Below are 19,794 nucleotides of genomic sequence, written 5' to 3'. Positions count from 1 at the left end.
CAGGCTGGCGCCAGAGCAGAAGCGAAGGACACGGACCGCGGAGAGGGGCATGATCACGCCGCGGTCGAGGCGCCAAGGTGACGATCAGCTGGTGCAACGCTGGACCTGCTCAGGAAGGGAAGGGAAGGGAACGAGGCGCAGCACCCACACAAGGAGCGACCACACGGCCAGTCGGCGGATCGAAGGAGATGGGGCAAGCGCCTCCCGCCTTGCTCGCGGCGTAGGCTCTGTTTGCAATTCCAGGCATGACATGCCTCCCCTGAGGCCCATAATCCCTCCTCCCCCTACACGTGTCCCCCTTCCTCCTCGTCCCCACTACGAGATCGCTGCATGACAGCTGCGTCTCGCCCTCTTCCCCTCTCTCCCTCACCGCTCGAGGAACCCACTCTGGTCAGGATCAAACCACTCGAGCTCATCCTCGCCCTGGCCCTCACCCTCGCCGTCGCCCTCGCCTTGGCCCTGACCCTTGGCCGCTGCCGGTCCAGGCTCGACCTGAGCCTCGTGGGGCCGGAAGGAAGCGGCCGTAGGCGTGATGGGCTGCATGTCGAACCCTATCCCGTCTTCGTCGTCGCCGTCGTCGTGGCCGTCGCCGGCGGCATGGTCGCCTGGAAGCGCCTCGGGCGGTGCAGAGAGGGCAGGGCTCTGCGCGTCGCTCTCGCTCTCCCCCTCCTCGTCGCTCTCGTCGCCGTCACCCTCGTCACCGTCCTCGTCGTGATCCTGATCTTGATGCGGTGAGGGCGAAGCGAGGCTGGAAGCCGCGCCCACTTTGTCGTCTGCCGCTTCGTCCGGATGCCGCTCTGCGGACGTGTCGGACCCGCCCTGTGCAGCTTCGCCGGTGGCAGCCGTGGAAGCCCCTTGGCCTTGATCGACGTCCGGCTCCGTCTTCGCCGCATCTGGCTGCGATGATGCAGCTGCTGCTTCCGTTTGCGCAGCCACAGAGCCCGCCGATGGAGTTGCGCCGGCCTGAAGCAGGTTGCTGCTCTCCCTGCCGCTCCTCCGCTCCCTCTCCCTGCGACGGCTGCTCGTCGTGATGCGCGATGCACTCGCGCTCGTCACGCCTTCGCCCGATCCGCCCTGCAGCTGGGCCAGCATCGCAGCGGCGACGTCGGCAGTGTTGCCTCCGCCGGCACCCGCCGCGACCAGAGTCGACGATGATAGCGGCGACGCTCCCGCATCTCCGTCGCTGCCGCCTCCTGCTCCGGCAAGCGGTGAGAGCGTGCGGTCGCCGGTGGCGCCGCCGGCCAGGATCGACGTGCCGCCGGATGCCGTGGCGCCGCTCCGTCGCGCCTGCCCACGCTCGCGCGCCTTGCGCTTCGTCTTTCCTGGCGTGCCCCCGCCGCTCCGCAGCGAGCCAAGCAGCGTCTCGAGCACCGCTTTGTCGTCGACGCCCGCCTCTTTGCGCGCCAGGGCTTCCTGCCGTTCCCTTTCGCGTTCCTCGGCGGCCTGTCGTTGGTAAGCGTCGGCGGGGCGTAGGCAAAGGGAGCAATAAAGCAGACGTTCCAATCGTCAGCGAGGCGAACGGGATGCGCATAAGACGCGCACGCTCTCTGCACCCCATCGCAGCACGCGCCACGCCAGTACTCACCGCCCTCCTCTTGGCCTCGAGCAGCCTCTGCTCGCCGATGCGGACATTGTCCGCCTTGACCTTCTTGTACGAGGCCAGGAACTCTTTGAAGATGCCGAAAAAGTCCTCGGTGCGCATCGGCTGGCTGGCCACCTGGCCAAAGGTGCGCTTCTTGGGGTCGGAGCCCTCGCCAAAGTACTTGAGCGCCTCGTTGTAGACGCGCTCGGTGAGCTGCACCTGGTCGTTGAGGCGCTGCAGGTCCGAGCTGGCCTCGTTGAGGAACGGCAGCATCAGCTTGGCGTACGGGTCGTTGAGGTTCTCCTCGGACTCGTCGAGGAACCGATCCAGCTCCTTGCGGTGCTGGAAGCTGCCCGACTTGAGCTCGGCCAGGTCGCGCTTCAGGTCGAGCAGTTGCACTGCGGTCGTCGATGGGTTCGGGCCGAAGGGGGCAGAAGGATGAAAGGGGTCGCGCATCAGTACCGGTCCACACCCTCGACGACGCTAACGGCCTCCACGAGCCACCGCCAAAGTAACTCACCCCGGCACGCATCGGCAGGCCGCTCGAGCTCGTCCATGAACGCTTCGACCTCGGGGAAGCACTTGGAGATGGTCCGCTCGACAAAGTGGAGCAGCGTCGTGCCGTCGCTCGCCTTGGTGTCGACGAGCTTGTTGATGCTCGTGATCTTGAAGCCGAACGCGCCGCCCTGGACGCCCGTCGAGTTGAGGAAGTTGCCCATCATGAGGATGAGGCTGAGGAGGCGGGCAAACGACTCGGCCTTGACGAGGCCTTCGGAGCCGTCGCGGATGCGGACCATGCCGCTCTTGATGAGGTCGTAGGTCTCCTTGTACTTTGTCATGTAGAGGAGGCCCTTGACCTTTTCCTTGAGGTGGGGGACGGTCATGAGGAGCACGACGAGGCGGTCGGCGGGGTGGAGCAATCGGAGCTCCTCGTCCGAGGCGTTGCGGTACTCGCCGAGCTGGCCCTTGGTCTCGGACTCGGGGTAGTGGCGCAGCAGCTCGGTGAGGAAGCTCTGGTCGAGCACAGCGTCGCTGCAGTTGATGATGTGGTGGGCCACCTCCTCGGGCGTCGCGTGCTTGCTGTCGGTGAGGCTCGAGCGGACGCGCTTGAGCACCATCTCGATGCCCTGCCGCGTCTGCAGGCTGAGGTGCGTCTTAAGCTCCACCTTGTCCTTCTTGGCGGCGGGGCCGACCTTGCGCACCGGCTGCTTGGCCTTGAACTCCTCCTCCATCTCGTCGAACAAGCCCTCTTCGCGCAGCATCCTGGCGATGGATTCCTCGTCGAGCAGCTGGCGGCCGAAGATGGTCTCGGCCGCCTGCTGCGGCGACAGCTTGTGCCACTGCAGCTGCTTCATCCTGCCTCGCGCAACCTCGAGCACCTCCTTGCGCGTGAGCAGCTGATTGGCGAAGAGACCCTGCATGCCCGGAGCAGGCGGCGCATGCGTCGGTCCGGCGGGTCCGAGTGCGTCTTCGGCATACGACGCGCGCATGTTGAGCATCGAGTCGCGCTGCGAGCCGTGCACCGAGGACGAGATGCTGGGCGAGTTGGCCACCGAGCCCGCGCCGAACTGGGGCGGAGGCGGTGGAGGGATGGGAATTTCGGCACCGAGACCGACGACGGACGGCGGACGCGAGGATCCGGGCGTCGAGAAGGCCGACTTGGCCGCCGCGGCCGAGTCCGGCACCGCGATACCCGTGGCGGCGGACACCATGGGCGGAGGCGGTGGTGGTGGAGGGGGTGGGGGCATCAGTGCGGCATCCTTCATCGCTGCCGCAGCTGCTGCCGTCGATGCAGCCAGAGATGGTGGGAGCGGCGGTGGCGGCGGTGGCGGCGGCGGAGGTGGCGGAGGCGGGGGAGGAGTCGCGGGTTCTGTCTCTGCCGCCGTCGGAGCAGCCGGTGCCACGGCCTCTTCGACAACCGTTCCCAGTGTCGGCGACGTCGGGCCGGTCTCGACGCCAGCATCGACCAAGGCAGGCTTGCGCCTGCGCGGAAGCACCTCGTCGTCCGAATCCGAATCTTCGCCACGCTGCTTGCGGATCTCGTCGAGCAGAGTCTTGACGGCCGGGTACGACGTGCGCTTGATCTCCGGCGAGGACGTTAGCTGCGCCGCCGCCGTCCTCTTCCTGCGAGAATCGCGCGCATCCGTCATGCGCGAGGCCAGATCGCTGTTCTGCGCCATGCCCGCCGCCAGCGTGGCCTGGATCTTCCACTTGGCCGCCTCGGGGTCGACGTCCTGGCTTTCTGCCTCCGAGTCCTCGTTCGCCGCGCCGTCGTCTCCTTCGTCCTCCTCAACTTCATCTTCATCACCGGGCTTTGCCGTCGACGCGCTCGATCGGCCGATCGCCTCGCGTCCGAGCTTGGACTGACGACGGACAGAGGCGGATATCCTCTTGCGGTCATCCTCGACCGTTGGCAGCGGTGGCACGGGCGGCGAGCCTGCGGCGGCAGCGGCGGTGGCGGCGGCGGGCTGCTTCTTGTTCTTCCGCGCATTCGCCTCGAGCTTGCGGATTGTGCGGTTGCGTTCGAGCTGCTTCTCTAGCGTGTCGACCAGCTGCTTGCGGTCCAGGCTGCCCTTGCCGGGCGCAGCCACATCGCTGACGTCCATCTGTGCCTCCTTGAGCATGTCGTACAGCTCGCGGATCTGAATCTCGAGCGCCACGACACGGTCGATGTAGGCCTTTTCCATGTCGTCCATCTCGTCGCGGGCAGCGCCGGCATTGCCCCGCGCGACGAGCAGATCCTCTTCGAGCTTCTCGATCCTCTCCTGCAGCTGGCCGATGAGGCCGTCCGAGCCTGCATTGAGCTTGGCCTCGAGCGCGGCCTTTTCCTGCTCGAGCGCGTTGGCCCGGGCCTTGGTCTTCTGCAGCTCCGCCTGGATCGAGTTGATGTGATCCTGATCGGCAAAGCGGGAGATGACGTTGTTGACCGAGACGCCCAGGAGAGAAGAGAGGTCGTTGTTCTCAACGGCGCCCTTGCGGTCCATGACGACCGAGGTCACCATCGAGTCGACTAGCTGATAGTAGTGGACCAGGCCGTCGCCCTCCTGCCGGATCAGCAGCAGGTGCTGCAGCGCCGAGAGGAAGAAGTCGTAGGCACGCGAGCCCTGCACCTTGCCCACGATGGCCTTGAAGACGTCAACCGGGTCGCTCAGGTCGGTGAGCACCTCGCGGTTGAAGGTCTCGACCACATCCTCGTGGTCCGCCTCGGCCGCCTTTTCGTACGCCAGGATCTGGGCGTCGAGGTCCGGATTCTTGAATGCGCGCATCTTGATCAGGATGCGCTGCAGGCCGCTCGCCTCCATCTGGTTGCGCAGGTGCACCCGCACCTCAAACTCGGACACAATGTCGGCGTTGAGGATGGCGTTGATCAGGAACATGTTGTTGATGGCGTACTCGTTGAGCGATGACTCCTGCGGGCCGACGACGCTCATCTTCTTGACCTCGTCCGAGGCGCCGACCATGCTGCCCATCTTGCCGCGCCCGTCGATGGTCTGCTCGAGGATGCGGAACCACGCGTCGAAGCGGCCGTGGTCGCCCTGCGACGTCTTGAGGTCGTCGAACCCGCGCAGGACGAGCCGGTGGCCGGTCGGCTTGTCCCAGTGGCACAGGAAGAGCAGGATGTCGGCGGCCTGCTTGCGTGTGGCGAGGTGCATCGAGATCATCGAGTGGGCGATACCGCTGATGCACTTTGGCTGTGCCAGGGCGTCGTTGGCGCCCGGCTTCGAGTTAAAGAGCGAGCGGAAGGCCTTGAGCACCTCGTACTCGAGCGCCACGTCGTTGTCGTTCTTGATGCCTTTGGCGTGGAGCCCGCCGAGGAAGCTGGCCAGCACGGGCGTTCCCTTGGCCTCGACAAAGCTCTGGATCCAGCCAATGGCGCAGGTCCGCAGCGTCACCGCCAGCGACTCGATGTGCTTGGTGGTGACGGTGCCGTCCATGAACTTCTTGATGAACCACTCTGGCGAGTTGCGCGTGATGACCATGGAGCCGCCCGCGCCGCCGGGACCGCCGGGCCCCGCATGCTGGCGGCGGTTGCGGTCGCGCTCCTTTTCGGCGTGCCACTCGGTGAGCTTGTCGTTGTAGACCAGCGTCCACTTCTTGTCGACGCTGAAGCCGAGCATGTTGCGCCGCGCCGTCTCCTTGAGCTCGTCGGAGAGGTTGCCGCCTGGCACGTTGAGAAAGTCGCGCTTGTCCATCAGCTCGGCAAACAGGCGCTCCACCTCGGCGTCGTGCGGCCGCTGCAGGTGGAAGTCGGGCGCTCTGGCCTGCGTGGCCGACAGCGTGCTGTGCGATGCAGAGTCCCTCGACATGCCGCTCGAGACCGAGGGCATGGTCGAATGCATCCCCGGCATCCCTGCGGGCTCGGCAGAGGAGGCGATGGTCGACGCAGTCGACATGCGGCCCACGGCGTCGTGCGCCGACGACGAGGCAGCGTAGCGTCCACCATCGCTGACCGTGGTGCCCGAAGTGTAGCGCGAGGATCGGGAGCCGTTGGCCGTGGAGAGATAAGAGTCGTGGGCGCCCAGGTGCCGGGAAGACGAGGCTGAGATGCGGCCCTGGCTGCCGCCGCCGGCAGAGATGTGCGAGATGCTCGACGTCGAAGGGACGCCGTAGGAGCCAAAGTCGTCGAAACCGCTGCCTGCACTGCTGCGCGAGGGGCCATACGAGGAGCCGCCAGCCGTTTCGCTCTGGTCATGTGTGTCGAGAAACGAGGAAGCACTCGAAAGCAGCATGGTCAGCGCCGAGCTCGTCGCTCTCTGATGATCGCCGCGTGTCAGGCAGACTTGCCACTCACGTAGCCGCTGATGCGTGCACCGTTTGCGCCTCCGAGGGCAGGGTTGCCACTCGGGTTGCCGATCCTGAGGCGGTTCTCGCTTGGCCCTCCGCCGCTGCCGCCTATGGTGTCTACGGGGATAGGGTTCCGACCGCTGACGGTGCGCTCATATGGGACGGCCTTATCTGCGGGGTCGCCGGTGAGCTGCCGCGACCTCTTTTTGCGTCCAAAGATCGAGTCCATGGTGGGCCGACGGTCCCGCACAAGGGGGGAGCCGCAAGAGGCCTGTTATGAGAGACGATCGTGTATGAACTAGGCGGAGCTGGTGCTCGAGCGGAGGGCAGAAGAGGCAAGGATGACGGGTTGGGCGGCCAGCCAGGCCACTCTTGCTGAGCGCGGTGCCTCGGCGGAAGGTAGCGTGGCTGGGCCAGGTTGGCAGACCGACGTCGGAATGAGCGTGCGGGTGGCGAGCCCAGTCGGGCAGAGAGGGAAAGTCGAGATGGTGCAGCGGTCCGGTGCAAGAGAGAGACGGTGCAGTGCTATGCGAGCGGCTGTGACTGCAGGACTAGAGCAGAGGCGAACGAGTGTGGTTGGCGGACGCCATGGAGCAAGGGCCAGCTGGCGTGGTGATGAGGGATGGGTGTAGAACGGCGGACCAGGCCGTTGTGTCTGATGACGATGAGTGACGCGGGGGGGGATCGGCGATGCTGGAAGCGGAGCGCGTCGAGTCGATGATCAGAGCATGGGCCTGAGCGAGTCGAGGTCGTTGTCCGGTAGTAGGTGAGTTTATGTCGAGATGGCTGGCGGAGAGAGATATCGAGGGAGAGAGGGAAAGCGATTAGATGGTGGAGCTGCGTGTGCCGATGAACAAAGAGGGATGCCGGCTTGAGGATTGGTTCGCGGGCGTAGAAGGTGACGGAGGCAGGTCGAGGAACAAAGGGCAGAGTGGTGGTGGTCGTCTGGCTCCGGCCGTCGAGAGCGAGAGACTAAGTGAGGGCCCTGAGGGTGCGCCGTGGGTCGGGTGGGTGGGTGCGTGCGTGCGGCATCCAACACCCAGAGCGAGGCAGGCAGGCAGCCCACGCAGGCGGGCAACCTGCGACTCTTGAGCCAGGGACCTCTTTCTCTCTCTCTTTCTCTCCTGGCGCGCGCGCGCGGGCAGCGTCGCAGGCCCGCCGCCCTTGCTGCCTGCGGGCCTGCCTGCTTGCTTCTTCTTCTTGCAAGCGAGCCCCCCGCGACAGCCCAGCTTGGCCGGATTGACAGGTGCCACACCACTGCCTCGGTGCCCCCTCATCGATACGAGAGCAAGCCAGCCAAGCAAGGGGGCCCGCCAGGCTCACGCACGCCACCTGGCCCAACCAAGCCCACCTCGACCCGTCTTTCCTTTTTTTGGAATGGACATCACGGCCACCACCATCACCATCACCATCACCATCACCATCACCATCACCATCACCATCACCATCACCATCACCATCACCACCCTCATTCTCGTCATTCTATTTTCCCGTGCACGGCGACACACCGACTGCAATCACCGCAGCACCGTTCCATTCTCGAATCGCAATCTCATTCATACCAACAAACACGCCCGACCCTCAGGCAGCCGTGATCGTCACCAGGTAGGCGTCATCGGCATCCGCATAGTCGATCGGCACGCTGATCCGGTCATTGGCCACGTCGACCGTCGAAGTCGACACCGCAGTCAGCCCCGTGACCTCCTTGCCGCCGTTGTACGGGATCCGCTCCACCTTGGCCTGGTACCGCTTGGCGTCCTTGGCCAGCGACGACACCTTGGCAAACACCACATTGGCGCTGCCCGTGAAGCCCGCATTGCCCACCAGCGCAGACGCCGACCTGGCACCCGAAGACGACACGGCGTACGAGTCGACCGAGCTGCCGGTCGTCGTGCCGCATGGGGCACCCTCGAGGCCCGCGTACGTCTTCCACTCCTGGTACTCGCCCGTCGTGTGGTAGGCGCCCTGGCCGTCCTTGAGTAGCAGGTCGGCCAGGTTGTCGCGCAGCAGGTTGCCCGACGCCCAGTTGCCTCGCATGCCGTTGTGCTTGACCTTCTCGAAGCGGGCGGCGAACCAAGCCCCGTACCCGGGCTTCTGCTGGCTGCGCACGCCGTACTCGTTGTTCTGGAAGCCGATGCCCGCGCTCAGGCCCAGCTCCGACAGCCGGCCGCGCAGGTAGCCCGTCGAGACGACGGGGTCGTTGCGGTCGTTGCCCTCGAGGTGCCAGTTGTAGATGTCGGGCGTCGCATCCTTGTTGGACTGCAGCGTCGAGAGCCACTTTGCGATCCACGCGTTGGTCGACTCGGGACGGCCCGCGGTGCTCGGCCCGACAATGGGCAGGTAGGCCGCGCTGCCTTTGCCGAACGCCGCGCGGAAGGCGCGCACGCCGCGCAGGTACATCTCGAGGTACTGGTCCTGGCTCCTGCCCCAGAACGTCGTGCCGAGGTCGGGCTCGTTCCAGATCTCGATCTGGGTCGTGTAGCTGTTGGCCATGCCGTTGGCCTTGACGTCGGCGATGATCTGCTGGACAAAGGCGTCGTACGACTTCCAGTCGCCGTTGTCGCCCGGATAGGGAAAGTTGGACGGCTGGGTGGCGTCGGCGCCCCACAGGTCCGACGTCTTGATGATGAGGACGCCGTTGTTGGCCCGGATGCGCTTCCAGTCGGCCACGACGGTGGCGAAGCGAGACTGGTAGGCCGCCTTGCTGGCGCCCCAGCCCGACGTGGGCGTCTGCGCGCCTCCGACCGAGAGGTAGTTGATCTTGAGATCCTGCAGGTCTGTTGTCGAGCGATGATGCAGACGAGGTGGGCAGGAGAGTCAGCGGGTTGATGCCCTTCCCTCGACCAGGGCGCGGCTAGCGCGGCGAGACGAAAGCGACAGAGACTCACACGACTGCGGCGGCGTGTTGGTCCCGCTGACGCCGTAGAGGACGCCCGAGGCATAGTGCTGCGGCGTGCCGCTGCACTGGTCGAGGTTGATGGCCGTGGTGTCGGTCGCCCTCTTGGCCAGGGCGTCGGCCTTGTCCTGGTCGACGGGCAGCGCGCCCGCAGTGGCCGCGGCGAGGAGGGGCACGAAGGCGGAAGCGATGCTGGTGTACTTCATGGTCGATGCGAGTGGGATGATGACGAGCGAGGAGAGGGAGAGAAAGGCAAGGTGCAGTCGAGCCCCTTTTCGTCGGACCACGATGGGGCTCCTCGCGGCTCTATATACCCGTCGATCCGCCCACCCGCGAGCGGATCGGCACAAGAGCGCCGCAACGAGGCCACAGCGTAGCTGGACCGATGATGATCATCGCCTAGGACACGATGCTGCATCGCGCCGCCGTCATCTTCCCCACATCACCCCTGCCTCTCCGGACCCCGCCAGCGACGGCCGTCGTATCTCCGCGTCCAAGACGGTGTCCGTACATACGCGACCTCATCAGAGCACTGTCCGCCTCTCTTGCCATCCGTCCACGAGCCGTTCGAGGCCCCGGATCACCGGGGATGGAAGCCCACAAGTCATCCTCACTGGCGCTTGCATCTCCAGCACGCAGACAAGGTCGGGTTGCCATGGGGTCGTGCTCGTCTCGGACATCTTCGTTGCACCTGCCATGCGACCTGCGATGAAGGAGCCGAGTTCGGTTCCTTGCGGGGGTAGATGGTGGTGCTGGTGGTGGTGCGGAAACAAGGGGCGATCTTGCAACAGCCGAAGTGGAAGGCGGGGAAGAGGCTGGGGTTGCGGGGCGACAGGGGGAGATTCCCGGACCAAGTTGGCCGGCCCCGACGGACCTTGCGCATCACACTTACTAGCCTGCTGAGCCGTGTTAGCCTCCGGGGTTGCGCACCTCGCATAGCGCACGTACACGCAACCCGGCCTGGCCTTGCACGCCCAATGGCGTGCACGCCACTGTAGGCGGACAACTCCATCCTTCGGACATCTCGAGAACTCCGTATCGGAAGCGACGCACGCCCGCACAGCTTCCCAGGTTCGCTCCGGCCGCAATGCTCTGCTCGACGTCGACTTGGAGCGAGACGGTACCGCTTCCGTACCTCGGCCTTGACATGGGCCCACAATCTGGTCAATAAGAGGTCGATTCGGCATCGATCCAGACTCTATATTGCAACTGGCTACGCTACGCTGCTTCGCCTGCCTCCCTCGCTCGAGTTAACACTGTTTGAGCAGGAGCGAAGTGCGCATGCGACCTTTGGTCGACTTGCGGTTGCACCTCCAGTAGTAAGGGATAAGGACGAGGTCGTGGCCTTCCCCCTCGGCTTCACGGTACGACGGTCGTTGGTCGAGCTCAAACGCCGAGGCGTACGCCGCGTCGTCATCCACGTCGAGCGTGTACCCGGCGCGGGGCGCGCGGAACGCAGTGTGGCCGTCGACCGATACCTTCTCCGCCTTCCTGAGGTCCGCGAGCGAGACCGAGGTGTGCTTGAAGTGCTGTTCAGCCGGCGGGAGCGCATCGACCCAGCCGTTGTCGACATCCTCGATGCAGTAGATCAGCGGACCGTATGCCAGCGTCACCCGCGCAGCACCCGTGTCCGGATGCGAAACAAGGATACGAGGTTCGAGCTGGATCTCGAGCGTGTAGCGCCCGGGAGCGGTGATGGACAGATAACCGGACGTCAGCTCAGAAGATCTGGCGTCGCCATCGGCGCTAGACAAGGTGTGCCCCTTTGCCCAGCCGGGCACGCGGACCCAGACCGTCGCCCCGGCAGGGAGCGTCTCGACGTCGATCTCGACGTGGCCATCGTCCGGGTACGCGGTGCGCAGCGACACCTTGGTCCCCTCGTGCACGACGGACCCGGCAAACAGCTGGTGGATGGCCAGATCGAGCGGGCGGTCGACGAGGGAGCCGAAAAAGTAGCCCTGGAGGCAGCCAAAGGTGCGCATCACGTTGGGAGGGCAGCACGCGCACTCGAACCACTCGAAGCGCCTGCACGGCTCCTCGGCGCTGCTGGCGAGCTGGTTGACGTAGGTAAACGCCCTGCCGTCCTCGGACATGCCCGTCGTGATGCTCGAGTTGTACAGCACGCGCTCCGCCACGTCGGCCACGCGGCCATCGAGCGAGGCGTGGAGCATGCGGTCGGCGAGCATCAGGAGCCCGATGCCGGCGCAAGTCTCGGTATAGCACCCGCCCTCATCGGTGCTGTTGGGCAGCGAGTGGGGCAGGCCGAAGCCCTCCCACTGCTTGATGCTGCCGATGCCGCCGGTGACGTACATCTTGGTGTGCACCATGCTCTTCCAGAGGCGAGACGTGGCGGCCTTGAGCGCATCGAGCTGATCCTGGCCACCCACCCGGGAGACTGCCTCGGGAGTGGCCGTCACATCGGCGACGGCGGTGAGGAGGTACATGGCGCGCACCGAGTGGCCCTCGATGGTCTGCTGCTCGGCGATGGGCTGGTGCGCCTGCATGTACCAAAAGCTGTAGGGCTTGGGCATCATGCCCGGAATGGTGTGCTTGTGTTCGCCGCGCCTGGCCTGCTCGTCCTTGTAGAACTGGCCGCCGTCCCTGCCGCGCTCGGTGAGGAAGTAGGCGGCAAGCTCGAGGCACTGCGGCCGGCGGGTGCGGTGGTACAGGCGGAGGAGGGCCAGCTCGATCTCGGGATGACCCGGATATCCTGCTAGCTTTTGAGGGAAGATGGTGCAGCAATAGGACACAAAGCGCAGCATGGCGTCGATGAGCTTGGACGAGCCCGTGAGCTGGTGGTGGGCCAGGGCGGCCTCGATGAGGTGGCCGGCATTGTAGAGCTCGTGGAGGTCGCGCAGATTGGACCAGCGCTTCTCGGGCTCGACGACGACGAAATGGATGTTGAGGTAGCCGTCGGGTTGCTGCGCGCTGACGATGAGGTCGACGAGGTAGTCTACGTGCTGCCTCAGTCCCTGGTCGGCGTCTTTGCGGGACTGGAGGTGGTAGCAGACGCCCTCGACCCACTTGGCCACGTCCGACTCCCAGAAGAGGTGGTCCGGGACGGGCCAGATGGTGGGCTCCTGGTCGTAGTAGGGGATGTGCTTGAGGTTGAAGGCGTCGTAGCGGCCGGTGCGTTTGAGTAGGTCCAGCTGTACGGGGATCGTCGAGTGGCAGGCGGCGCGCTGCCAGCGATCCCAGAAGGAATCCGGCTCGAGCTGGGCGCTGCGGAACTTTTCCTGTGGGTAGCAGCCGGCCATGGTGTTGGGTGGGGTGTCAGCTGTCGCGATGAGGGCGGTGGCCGAAGGGATGACGGGAGGTGGTGCCAGGCTGCTCGTGGTGATGGCGTTTAAAGCAGGTCGTTAGGGGGGATGACCTAGGCCAGCCTGCGCTGGCTCGATCTCGAAACGAACTTAAGCTCGCTGGCGGGTGGCAAAGCAGGCCTCGAGGCGGTTGCAGCTCTGACCAAGTTCGGGGAAAAGATCGGCGCTCGTGTTGCTCGACAGGCGGCAGCCTCGTGCGTACGGGGTACGATGATGGATCGCATACGCTACGGGATGATGATGGTGCGGCGACAGGGCGAACGTAGCGATGGCTTCGGCAATCTATGCGCGCGCGGCTGTGGAATAGCGCGGCCAGCATGAAAACACGCTAAGGTTGGCCGACAATGGCTGTCCATTGTCTACAAGAAGACGAGATTGCCGAACGCCACGCAAGGCGAGCGACGACGACGAGATGGTGGTTGTGGGGACATGCCGGGACCGGCGCACACGGTGTGAGCAGGCACAGCAACCCCGCACTCGTGGGAGCAAGTCGACCGACCGCCGCCGTGAGCCCAGCGGCACCGGCGGTATGCCGCTCTCGACCGCCCGCACCTACGAGTGACCCCGCAATCACTGGCTCCGCCAGCGGATTCGCACCCTTGCTTGCCTTGCCAGACCGAGCCTCGATCCTGCCCATCTGGCTCATGCTCGAGCTCACGATTACACTCGGAGCCAGTCCCTCTACGCACCGGCTGACCAGGTCGCCAGCATTCGGGCGCTTGACCTGTATAAAACGACTGGGCTGCCGCGCTTTGCCACAACATCGCTTGACGTTTACCCTGCCTGTCGGTCGGACGACGACTTTACCCCCCCCCCCCCCACACCTTCTTCCTCCTTCGCCTCAAAACCCTTCCAAGACCTCAACGATGTGGCGTCCCACGACCGAGCTATCGGGCAACGCCAAGACGCTGCTCATCTGCGCGACGCTGGCGACGGCCAACATCTTTTCCGGCTACGACACGGCGTCGGCGGCCGCCGTCATCGCCGACCAGAGCTTCATCGACACCTTCCACCTCAGCGCCAGCATGAAGGGTGCGTTCGCCTCGCTCATCAACGTCGGCAACTGCCTCGCCTACCTCGGTCCCCTCGTCTTCTTCAGCAAGTGGTTCGGCCGGCGTTGGACCATGGTCATCGGCGACCTCGCCCTCATGGCCGGCGCCTCACTCGTTGCGGGCTCGAGAAACGAGGCGATGTTGCTCGTCGGCCGCGTGCTTTGGTGGGTGTCCGGCACGCGCATCCTTGCTGACCGGTCCGTCGCGTCGTGCCCATGCTGAAACCGGCTGTTCGGTCCCCTCTTGCCGCCCTTCAACCCTTACCGACAGCGGCCTTGGCGTCTCTCTGTGTCAGGGCACCTTTGCAGCGTGGACGTCCGAGATCGCCTCTGCCGAGATCAGAGGCACCGCAATCGCGCTGGTCCAGGTATCCTACCAGATCGGAGGTGAGAAGGGCTGGCCGAGCGTGACAGCAGCTTGCATGGTCTCGCCAATTTCGCTGACCCGACGTCGCTCCCCCTACCAATCGCCTTCCTTGATCGCCGCCGCTTCACGATACCGCCAGTCTTTGTGGCGTTCTGGATCTCGCTGGGGACCGCCAAGCTGCCCAACAACCTCTCGTGGCGCACGCTGACGGCCATCCAGATGGCGTTCGGCGCCATCCTCCTCGTCTGCACGCTCCTGGCACCCGAATCGCCTCGGCAGCTCCTCAACCGCGCCGAGGACCCGACCGATATGCTCGACCCCAAGGTCCGTCTTGCGCGCGACAACCATCTCTCGCTGCGGAAGCTGCCGGAAGGCGACGTCCGGCTCGAGGGCGAGTGGACGGCGATGCAGACCGACGTGATGCGCCAGCGTGCCGCCGCCATCTACGGCTCGCCGCTGCAGCTCCTCCGCCAGCGCAACGTGTGGCGCCGCATCCTCATCGGCGCAGGCTCGTGCATCTTTGCCCAGCTCACGGGCGTAGCCGCGCTGATGCTCTATGGCATCACCGTCTTCCAGTCGCTCAACCTCGGAGGCAAGCAGCTCAGCCTCATCATCAACGGCCTCGGCGGCAGCCTGCAGCTCGTCGCGTGCTTCATGCCCCTCTTCCTCTCGGACCGCTGGGGCCGCCGCAACATCATGCTCTTTGGCATCGCCGTCGCGTGGATCGGATACCTCTTCCTCGGCGCCCTGTTTGAGCGCTGGCCCGACGCACAGAACCGCGGCGCGGGCGTGTGGATGGTCATCTGCATCTTTGCCATCCAGTGCGCCTACGCCGGCGCCCTCGGCTCGGCCTGCATCGTCCTCTCTGCCGAAATCTGGCCCCAGGCGCTGCGCGACTTTGGCATCTCGGTCTCGTTCCTCGGCCTCTTTATCACCGTCATCGTCGTCAACCAGCTTTGGCCCGTGCTCAGCGACGCCCTCACCTTCCGACTGTACTGGGTCATGCTCGGCATCAACACTGTCACATTCGTGAGTGCCCACCTCTCGCCTTCGGCCCTCCCTCTCGCTCGCTCGACCCCACGCTGACCCGAGTGTCTGCACCTCGGCGTCGGACCCCCTGAACAGATCACCGTCTTCCTCTTTTGGCCAGAGACGAAATTGCTGAGCCTCGAGCAGATGGACCAGGTCATGGGCTCGATCGAGGCCCGCGCGTCCCTCACCCGCCTCCCCGACGCCTTTATCTCGGACGATGGCGAGCAGGTCGGTGGGTCGGACGATAAGGCTGGGGCGGTCGCCGTCGCGTCGTTGAGGGCAGCCGCCTCACCCGCAGCCGAGATGAAAGATGCCAAGGGAGATGTCAAGTGATGATGGATACCGTCCGTCAGGCTCTGTGTATTGCCGAAATATACATCTGAACATCGATGACGAAAACGTGGATGATGTGCCGAGTGTGCATCGCCTTGATATGCCCGGCCCTCAGCTTCCTGTCCCGCCGTGAGCTGACTCAGCGACCTCCCGCTGGCTCGGTACCTGCTCGGCTGAGGAAGCGGCCGTGTACAACGCCATCGACAGCTGGCGCAAGATACGAACAAGCTCAGGCGCAGCCTTTTCGACCGCCTTGCCACCGTTGCCGCACAGATCAAAGCAGCGGACCAGTGCCTCTCTCGCCAGAGTTAGCTGCCTTGATCGCGTTTCTGCCTCGCTGCTGCTGCTGCCGTGATGTGTCGGAGCTCTGAAGTGGGTGCTGATGAAGAACTGCCGGCCGCGAGGCCCGCCGAAGCTGTACACCCGCTCGTCGGCAGGCAAGCTGGACCAGTACTGTGTGAGGGGAACAGCGACAGCAAACGAGCCTTTGCCCGCATGGGACAGCTTGAACCTGTTGGCCAGCTCGTAGCAGAGAACGAGCAGGCACGACTCGATGTCGTCATTGACGTCCAGCGGTTGCAACTGGGCCAGCTCTGCTCGCAGGTCCGCGGCTTCCACTTCGTCCGAGACGGCGTTGAGCTCTCTGCCTTGCAGCGTCTCGCGATGGATGCGACGGTTCTCGTACATCTTCAACGACCAAAACGCCTCCGTGCCCGAGAAGGCCTTGCGTTCCGACTGCGTGCCCTGGCCCTGCTTGCCGTCGATCCAGGCCTCGCACAAGTCGATGAGCAAGGCGATCGGCGGGTGGGTCGGGTGGAAGAAGCTCGGTTCCAGCCCGACGCCCGGAACGCGCTCAGCGACCAGCTGCGACGTCGGCACCCACTTGGCTGAGGGGTCAGGCGGTACAAACTGGATGTTGCCGCTCGAAATGTCACCGTGTGCAACGTTGCGACGACGACCGACCGTGTGCAGGGTGAGGATGGCATCAGCGATGATGGCCGCGAGCAGCCAGGGCCGCTTGACGCGCGGAAGGTCGACCGCCTCGCGGTGCTCGGTCACGACCATGGTCGGTCTGCGACCCGCGGCAGTCGTGTGCGTGAAGAGCAGGTTGCGCTGATCGACGCTCAGGTCATGGCTGTGCGGAGCGCTTGGGCCGGGATGTCCCCGCTTGGAGTCGGCGTTGAAAGGGTTCTCAAACGAGTGCAGACCGGATTCCTTCATGCTGAAATGCAGGGTGCCGTGGGTGACGAGCTGCGGATAGCCTGTCTGCCGCACCTTGAACTCCTCGTTGTCTTCCTTGGAGCCAGATTCAGGCGGCGCGTTAAGGAGGCGAAGGGCTCGGCCCTCGGTAAACCTGTCGTCGTCGACGAGAAAGCTGACCTTGATGACTGCCGTCTGCGCGCCGCGGCCCTCGAGCTCGATCTCACCCTTCATGACTTGTGTGAGGCGATGTGTCAGCGCACCTCGGCGCCAAAATAGCATCTCGGCGGGCTCCTGAAGCTTGATGACGTCGTAGCCCCTGTCGGGTGTCGAGTCTTCGTCGGGGAGCTGCACATAGAGGGTCTTCTCTGGGGTGACAGCCACCGCACGGCGCACGCTACTGTAGCGGGAAACGTGCTCCGCACACAGCCCTAGCAGCAGCATCGCAACCTTGATGAGGGCGAGGCCATCGCCATCGAGCCGCGAGTGATCGATAAGGTGGAGCTGGTCCGGATCGAAGTAATACACCGACATGTGCGTCCGATTGATACAGATGCTGTACGTCGAGAAGAGTCCCGGCCGCGAGCTCATTACCGCCAGCATGTAGGTCGCCACTTGTGCAAGGTCGCCGACGCCCTGAGCGTGCGACTTTCGCCTGCGGTTGGCGTCGTCGAACCTGCCGATCTCCTGGTCGCCGCCTTCGGACATGGTCACTGCGTCCTCGCCTGCAGCATAGGACGACGAGGAGCTACTACTCGCCGCGCCACTGCTAGAGGTTGTTTTGCGCCTCTTGACGCTATCGAGCCGGGGATCGCGTCTGGCCGCACGGTGCTTGAACTCGAGGATGGCCAAGGCGTCCCCCCAGCCATTGCACCCCTTGGGCATGAGGAGCGTGTCGGAGCGGGCTCGTTCGAGGCCTCCGTTGTCGGTACGTCCCTTGGTCTCGCTCTTGTGAGCCTTCTGCGCCGAGGAAGAGTGCACGAGCGAGGCGCCGTTGAGGTCGACGAGCCCGCCAGGCGTTTCTCGTGCGATTGTGTCCATCATGAGCGTCAAGAGCGCCTCGACGACGGCTTGGAGGTGCACCTCGTGCTTGCCGAACTGGAGCACGGGGCAGCTCGCGCCGCCGCCATGAGCGATGTCGACGAACCTAATCCCGACGGTTCGATCTGCTTCAACCAAGGGTCTGCACTGGGCCTTGCTCCCCGGAATGCACAGTTCCGAGATCACGATAGGAAGCGGATGCTCGGCGGTGTGTTCAAAGTGGATCGCCCATCCATTGCCGTCATCTTCAAGTGTGAAGGTGGCGTAGACTTCCGTGGTCGGGTACTTGGGCGCGGTGCCCGTCTGGTCCTGCGAGGACGACGAGACCGACGGAGGGGGCGCGGAGCTGATTCGGGCGAATCTCAGAAAGTCCGAGACGTATTCGGTATCGTAGGTGAAGATCGCTCGCACTTCGCTGTCAAGAAGGGGTTTCGTGTATCGAGCCGGGTCGAGCCGACCATCGAGCGAGAGAAGGTTGGTGATGTGTGCGTCGATGTTGTGTGAGGTCGATGAAGAGCCGTCGTTGACATCGACGGAACCAGATAGGAAAAGAGAGTGCATGGATGACCGTGTCTGCGAGACCGAGGACGTCTCGCTCAGGACACAGTGTTTCTGATGCGCGCTGAGATGGTAGTATCATTCCTCGGCGGCTTCGAGGCTGCAGACGAGTGCTGTAGCAGGACCGTCGGCTTCAGGGTCCGACCCGACGAGAGGCTCCATGGCGGTCCTGACAGACACAGGCGAGCGATGTGCAGAGAACAGTGTTGCAGGGGGAATGTGTGCCAGCAAGGGGTCAGGAGATGGTGAGATAGGACATGGATGTTGCAAGGAAAGAGAAAGCTGCCGCCAGGTCGGCGCTTTCACCAAACACAGGCACAAGCAAAGTCGCTGCCTGTGCTCGATGCAGGGTCTTGCCCCGCGCTGGGCCAGGGTTCCGAAATCCGGAAAGGGCTGCCTGCCGGCCAGGCCTGCTTTCCCCGCCGCGCTGCTTTCGGCTGACCCTCTTTGTCTCTCGTGATCATATACTGTGACGAGATGAAAAGGGCCGCGAAGACCAGAGTGCAAGGGGGTGCTGTATAAAGATGGCCTCTGCCAAGGACGGACGGACGGACGGACGGACGGACGGACGGAGCCCGAACGAGGCATCGCGGGAGATCAAAAAGTGAGGAGAAAGCAGGGGCAAGGGCCGAGGCGAGGCGAGGCGAGACGGGCGGTCCTCGATATGCTAGAAAGAGAGAGGCGAGGAGAGGGAAGGATTGCGAAGCGGCTGCGGCAGCACCAGCACCAGCAACAGCAGCACCAGCCTGGGGTGGTATAAAGCGCCAGTTGGCAGATGGGGTCGGCTTCCCGAAGCGGGGCGAGGGAGCGGTAAGGCATGCGCAGGACACGTAGTGAGGTAGAGAGAGAGAGAGAGAGAGAGAGAGAAGGAGAGAAAGAGAGAGAGTACGCGCGCGGGCGAGGGCGAGAGTGCCATCGTGCCTGTAAGTAAGGCGGAGAGCTCGTAGACCTGTGCGACGCACGGAGGCAGAGGCAGGCGAGGTGTCGTGTCGTGCTGATCGTGGCCCGTCGTGCAGGAGATGCCCGCCATGCTTGGCCTCCCGGTGTCGTCGGCATCATCGAAGCGGTCGTGGTGGCATCCAACGTCGTCGTGAAACCCTATCGCCTATGAAGGGCCTCCCTCCATCGTCCTCCTCGGTCCTCTGCACCACCTTCGCAGGAGCCCCTCGAGGACACTCGACGCTCACGCCCCTCGGGCGCGCAGAGGCGTGTTGTGCAGCGACCCGACGCCAATGGCGCTGGTGCGCCGCGGCGACGTGGCGTAGGCAAGGCTGCTCCCCGTGGTGGAGCCGACTGCAGACGAGCGTACGGGGGTAGAGCCCGAGCCCGAGCCCGAGCCCGAGCCCGCCGCCCCTCCCGGTGTTCCCGAGGCGGCTGCGGTCGTGCTGCCAGCCAGCTTGGTGCGTGGCGTCGCCGTGGGGTTCGTCGACGTCGACGTCGTGGCCACGTTCGCGTTGGCCGTGCCGGCAGCCGAGTTGACCATGGCCGTCTTGCGCGGCAGCAGCCCGGGCCCGGTGCTGCTGCTAAACGAGCTCGACGCCGCCGAGCCAGACGCCCGTCCGAGGCTGGTGTCGCCCGACGACAGGCGGCCGCGGCGACGNGGCAGCCGGCGCCTGCTGGACTCCGACG

General features: G+C 64.8%; 6 protein-coding genes across 6 annotated transcripts in view; 1 reads left to right on the top strand and 5 right to left on the bottom strand.

Annotated features, from left to right (window-relative positions):
* Positions 1–366: 366 nt before the first annotated feature.
* Positions 367–6,596, bottom strand: PFL1_06048 (uncharacterized protein; the record flags this gene model as incomplete). The annotated part of the gene is made up of 4 exons (XM_007883586.1): positions 367–1,443; positions 1,586–1,980; positions 2,103–6,267; positions 6,375–6,596. 4 exons carry the CDS (start codon positions 6,594–6,596, stop codon positions 367–369), a joined length of 5,859 nt encoding a protein of 1,952 aa, XP_007881777.1.
* Positions 6,597–7,948: 1,352 nt separating this feature from the next.
* PFL1_06047 (uncharacterized protein) lies at positions 7,949–8,860 on the bottom strand (the record flags this gene model as incomplete). The annotated part of the gene is made up of 1 exon (XM_007883585.1): positions 7,949–8,860. One exon carries the CDS (start codon positions 8,858–8,860, stop codon positions 7,949–7,951), a length of 912 nt encoding a protein of 303 aa, XP_007881776.1.
* Positions 8,861–10,513: 1,653 nt separating this feature from the next.
* On the bottom strand, positions 10,514–12,520 carry PFL1_06046 (uncharacterized protein; the record flags this gene model as incomplete). The annotated part of the gene is made up of 1 exon (XM_007883584.1): positions 10,514–12,520. The coding sequence occupies one exon, from the start codon at positions 12,518–12,520 to the stop codon at positions 10,514–10,516; it is 2,007 nt and encodes a 668-aa protein (XP_007881775.1).
* A 929-nt stretch (positions 12,521–13,449) lies between these two features.
* Positions 13,450–15,366, top strand: PFL1_06045 (uncharacterized protein; the record flags this gene model as incomplete). Its single annotated transcript, XM_007883583.1, has 4 exons — positions 13,450–13,799; positions 13,906–14,021; positions 14,141–15,030; positions 15,127–15,366. The coding sequence occupies 4 exons, from the start codon at positions 13,450–13,452 to the stop codon at positions 15,364–15,366; spliced, it is 1,596 nt and encodes a 531-aa protein (XP_007881774.1).
* A 111-nt stretch (positions 15,367–15,477) lies between these two features.
* Positions 15,478–18,168, bottom strand: PFL1_06044 (uncharacterized protein; the record flags this gene model as incomplete). Its single annotated transcript, XM_007883582.1, has 1 exon — positions 15,478–18,168. One exon carries the CDS (start codon positions 18,166–18,168, stop codon positions 15,478–15,480), a length of 2,691 nt encoding a protein of 896 aa, XP_007881773.1.
* Positions 18,169–19,348: 1,180 nt separating this feature from the next.
* Positions 19,349–19,794, bottom strand: part of PFL1_06043 (uncharacterized protein) — a gene marked incomplete at both ends in the record, with an annotated part of 8,228 nt that continues 7,782 nt past the window's right edge. The window contains one exon of the mRNA XM_007883581.1: positions 19,349–19,730. Coding sequence (XP_007881772.1) covers positions 19,349–19,730 — 382 coding nt within the window. The remainder of the gene's footprint in view (positions 19,731–19,794) is intronic.

Source organism: Pseudozyma flocculosa (assembly GCF_000417875.1).
Source record: "Pseudozyma flocculosa PF-1 unplaced genomic scaffold scaffold00023, whole genome shotgun sequence".
NCBI classification, from domain to species: Eukaryota; Fungi; Basidiomycota; class Ustilaginomycetes; order Ustilaginales; family Ustilaginaceae; genus Pseudozyma; species Pseudozyma flocculosa.
This window is presented reverse-complemented; position numbering and strand designations above follow the sequence as displayed.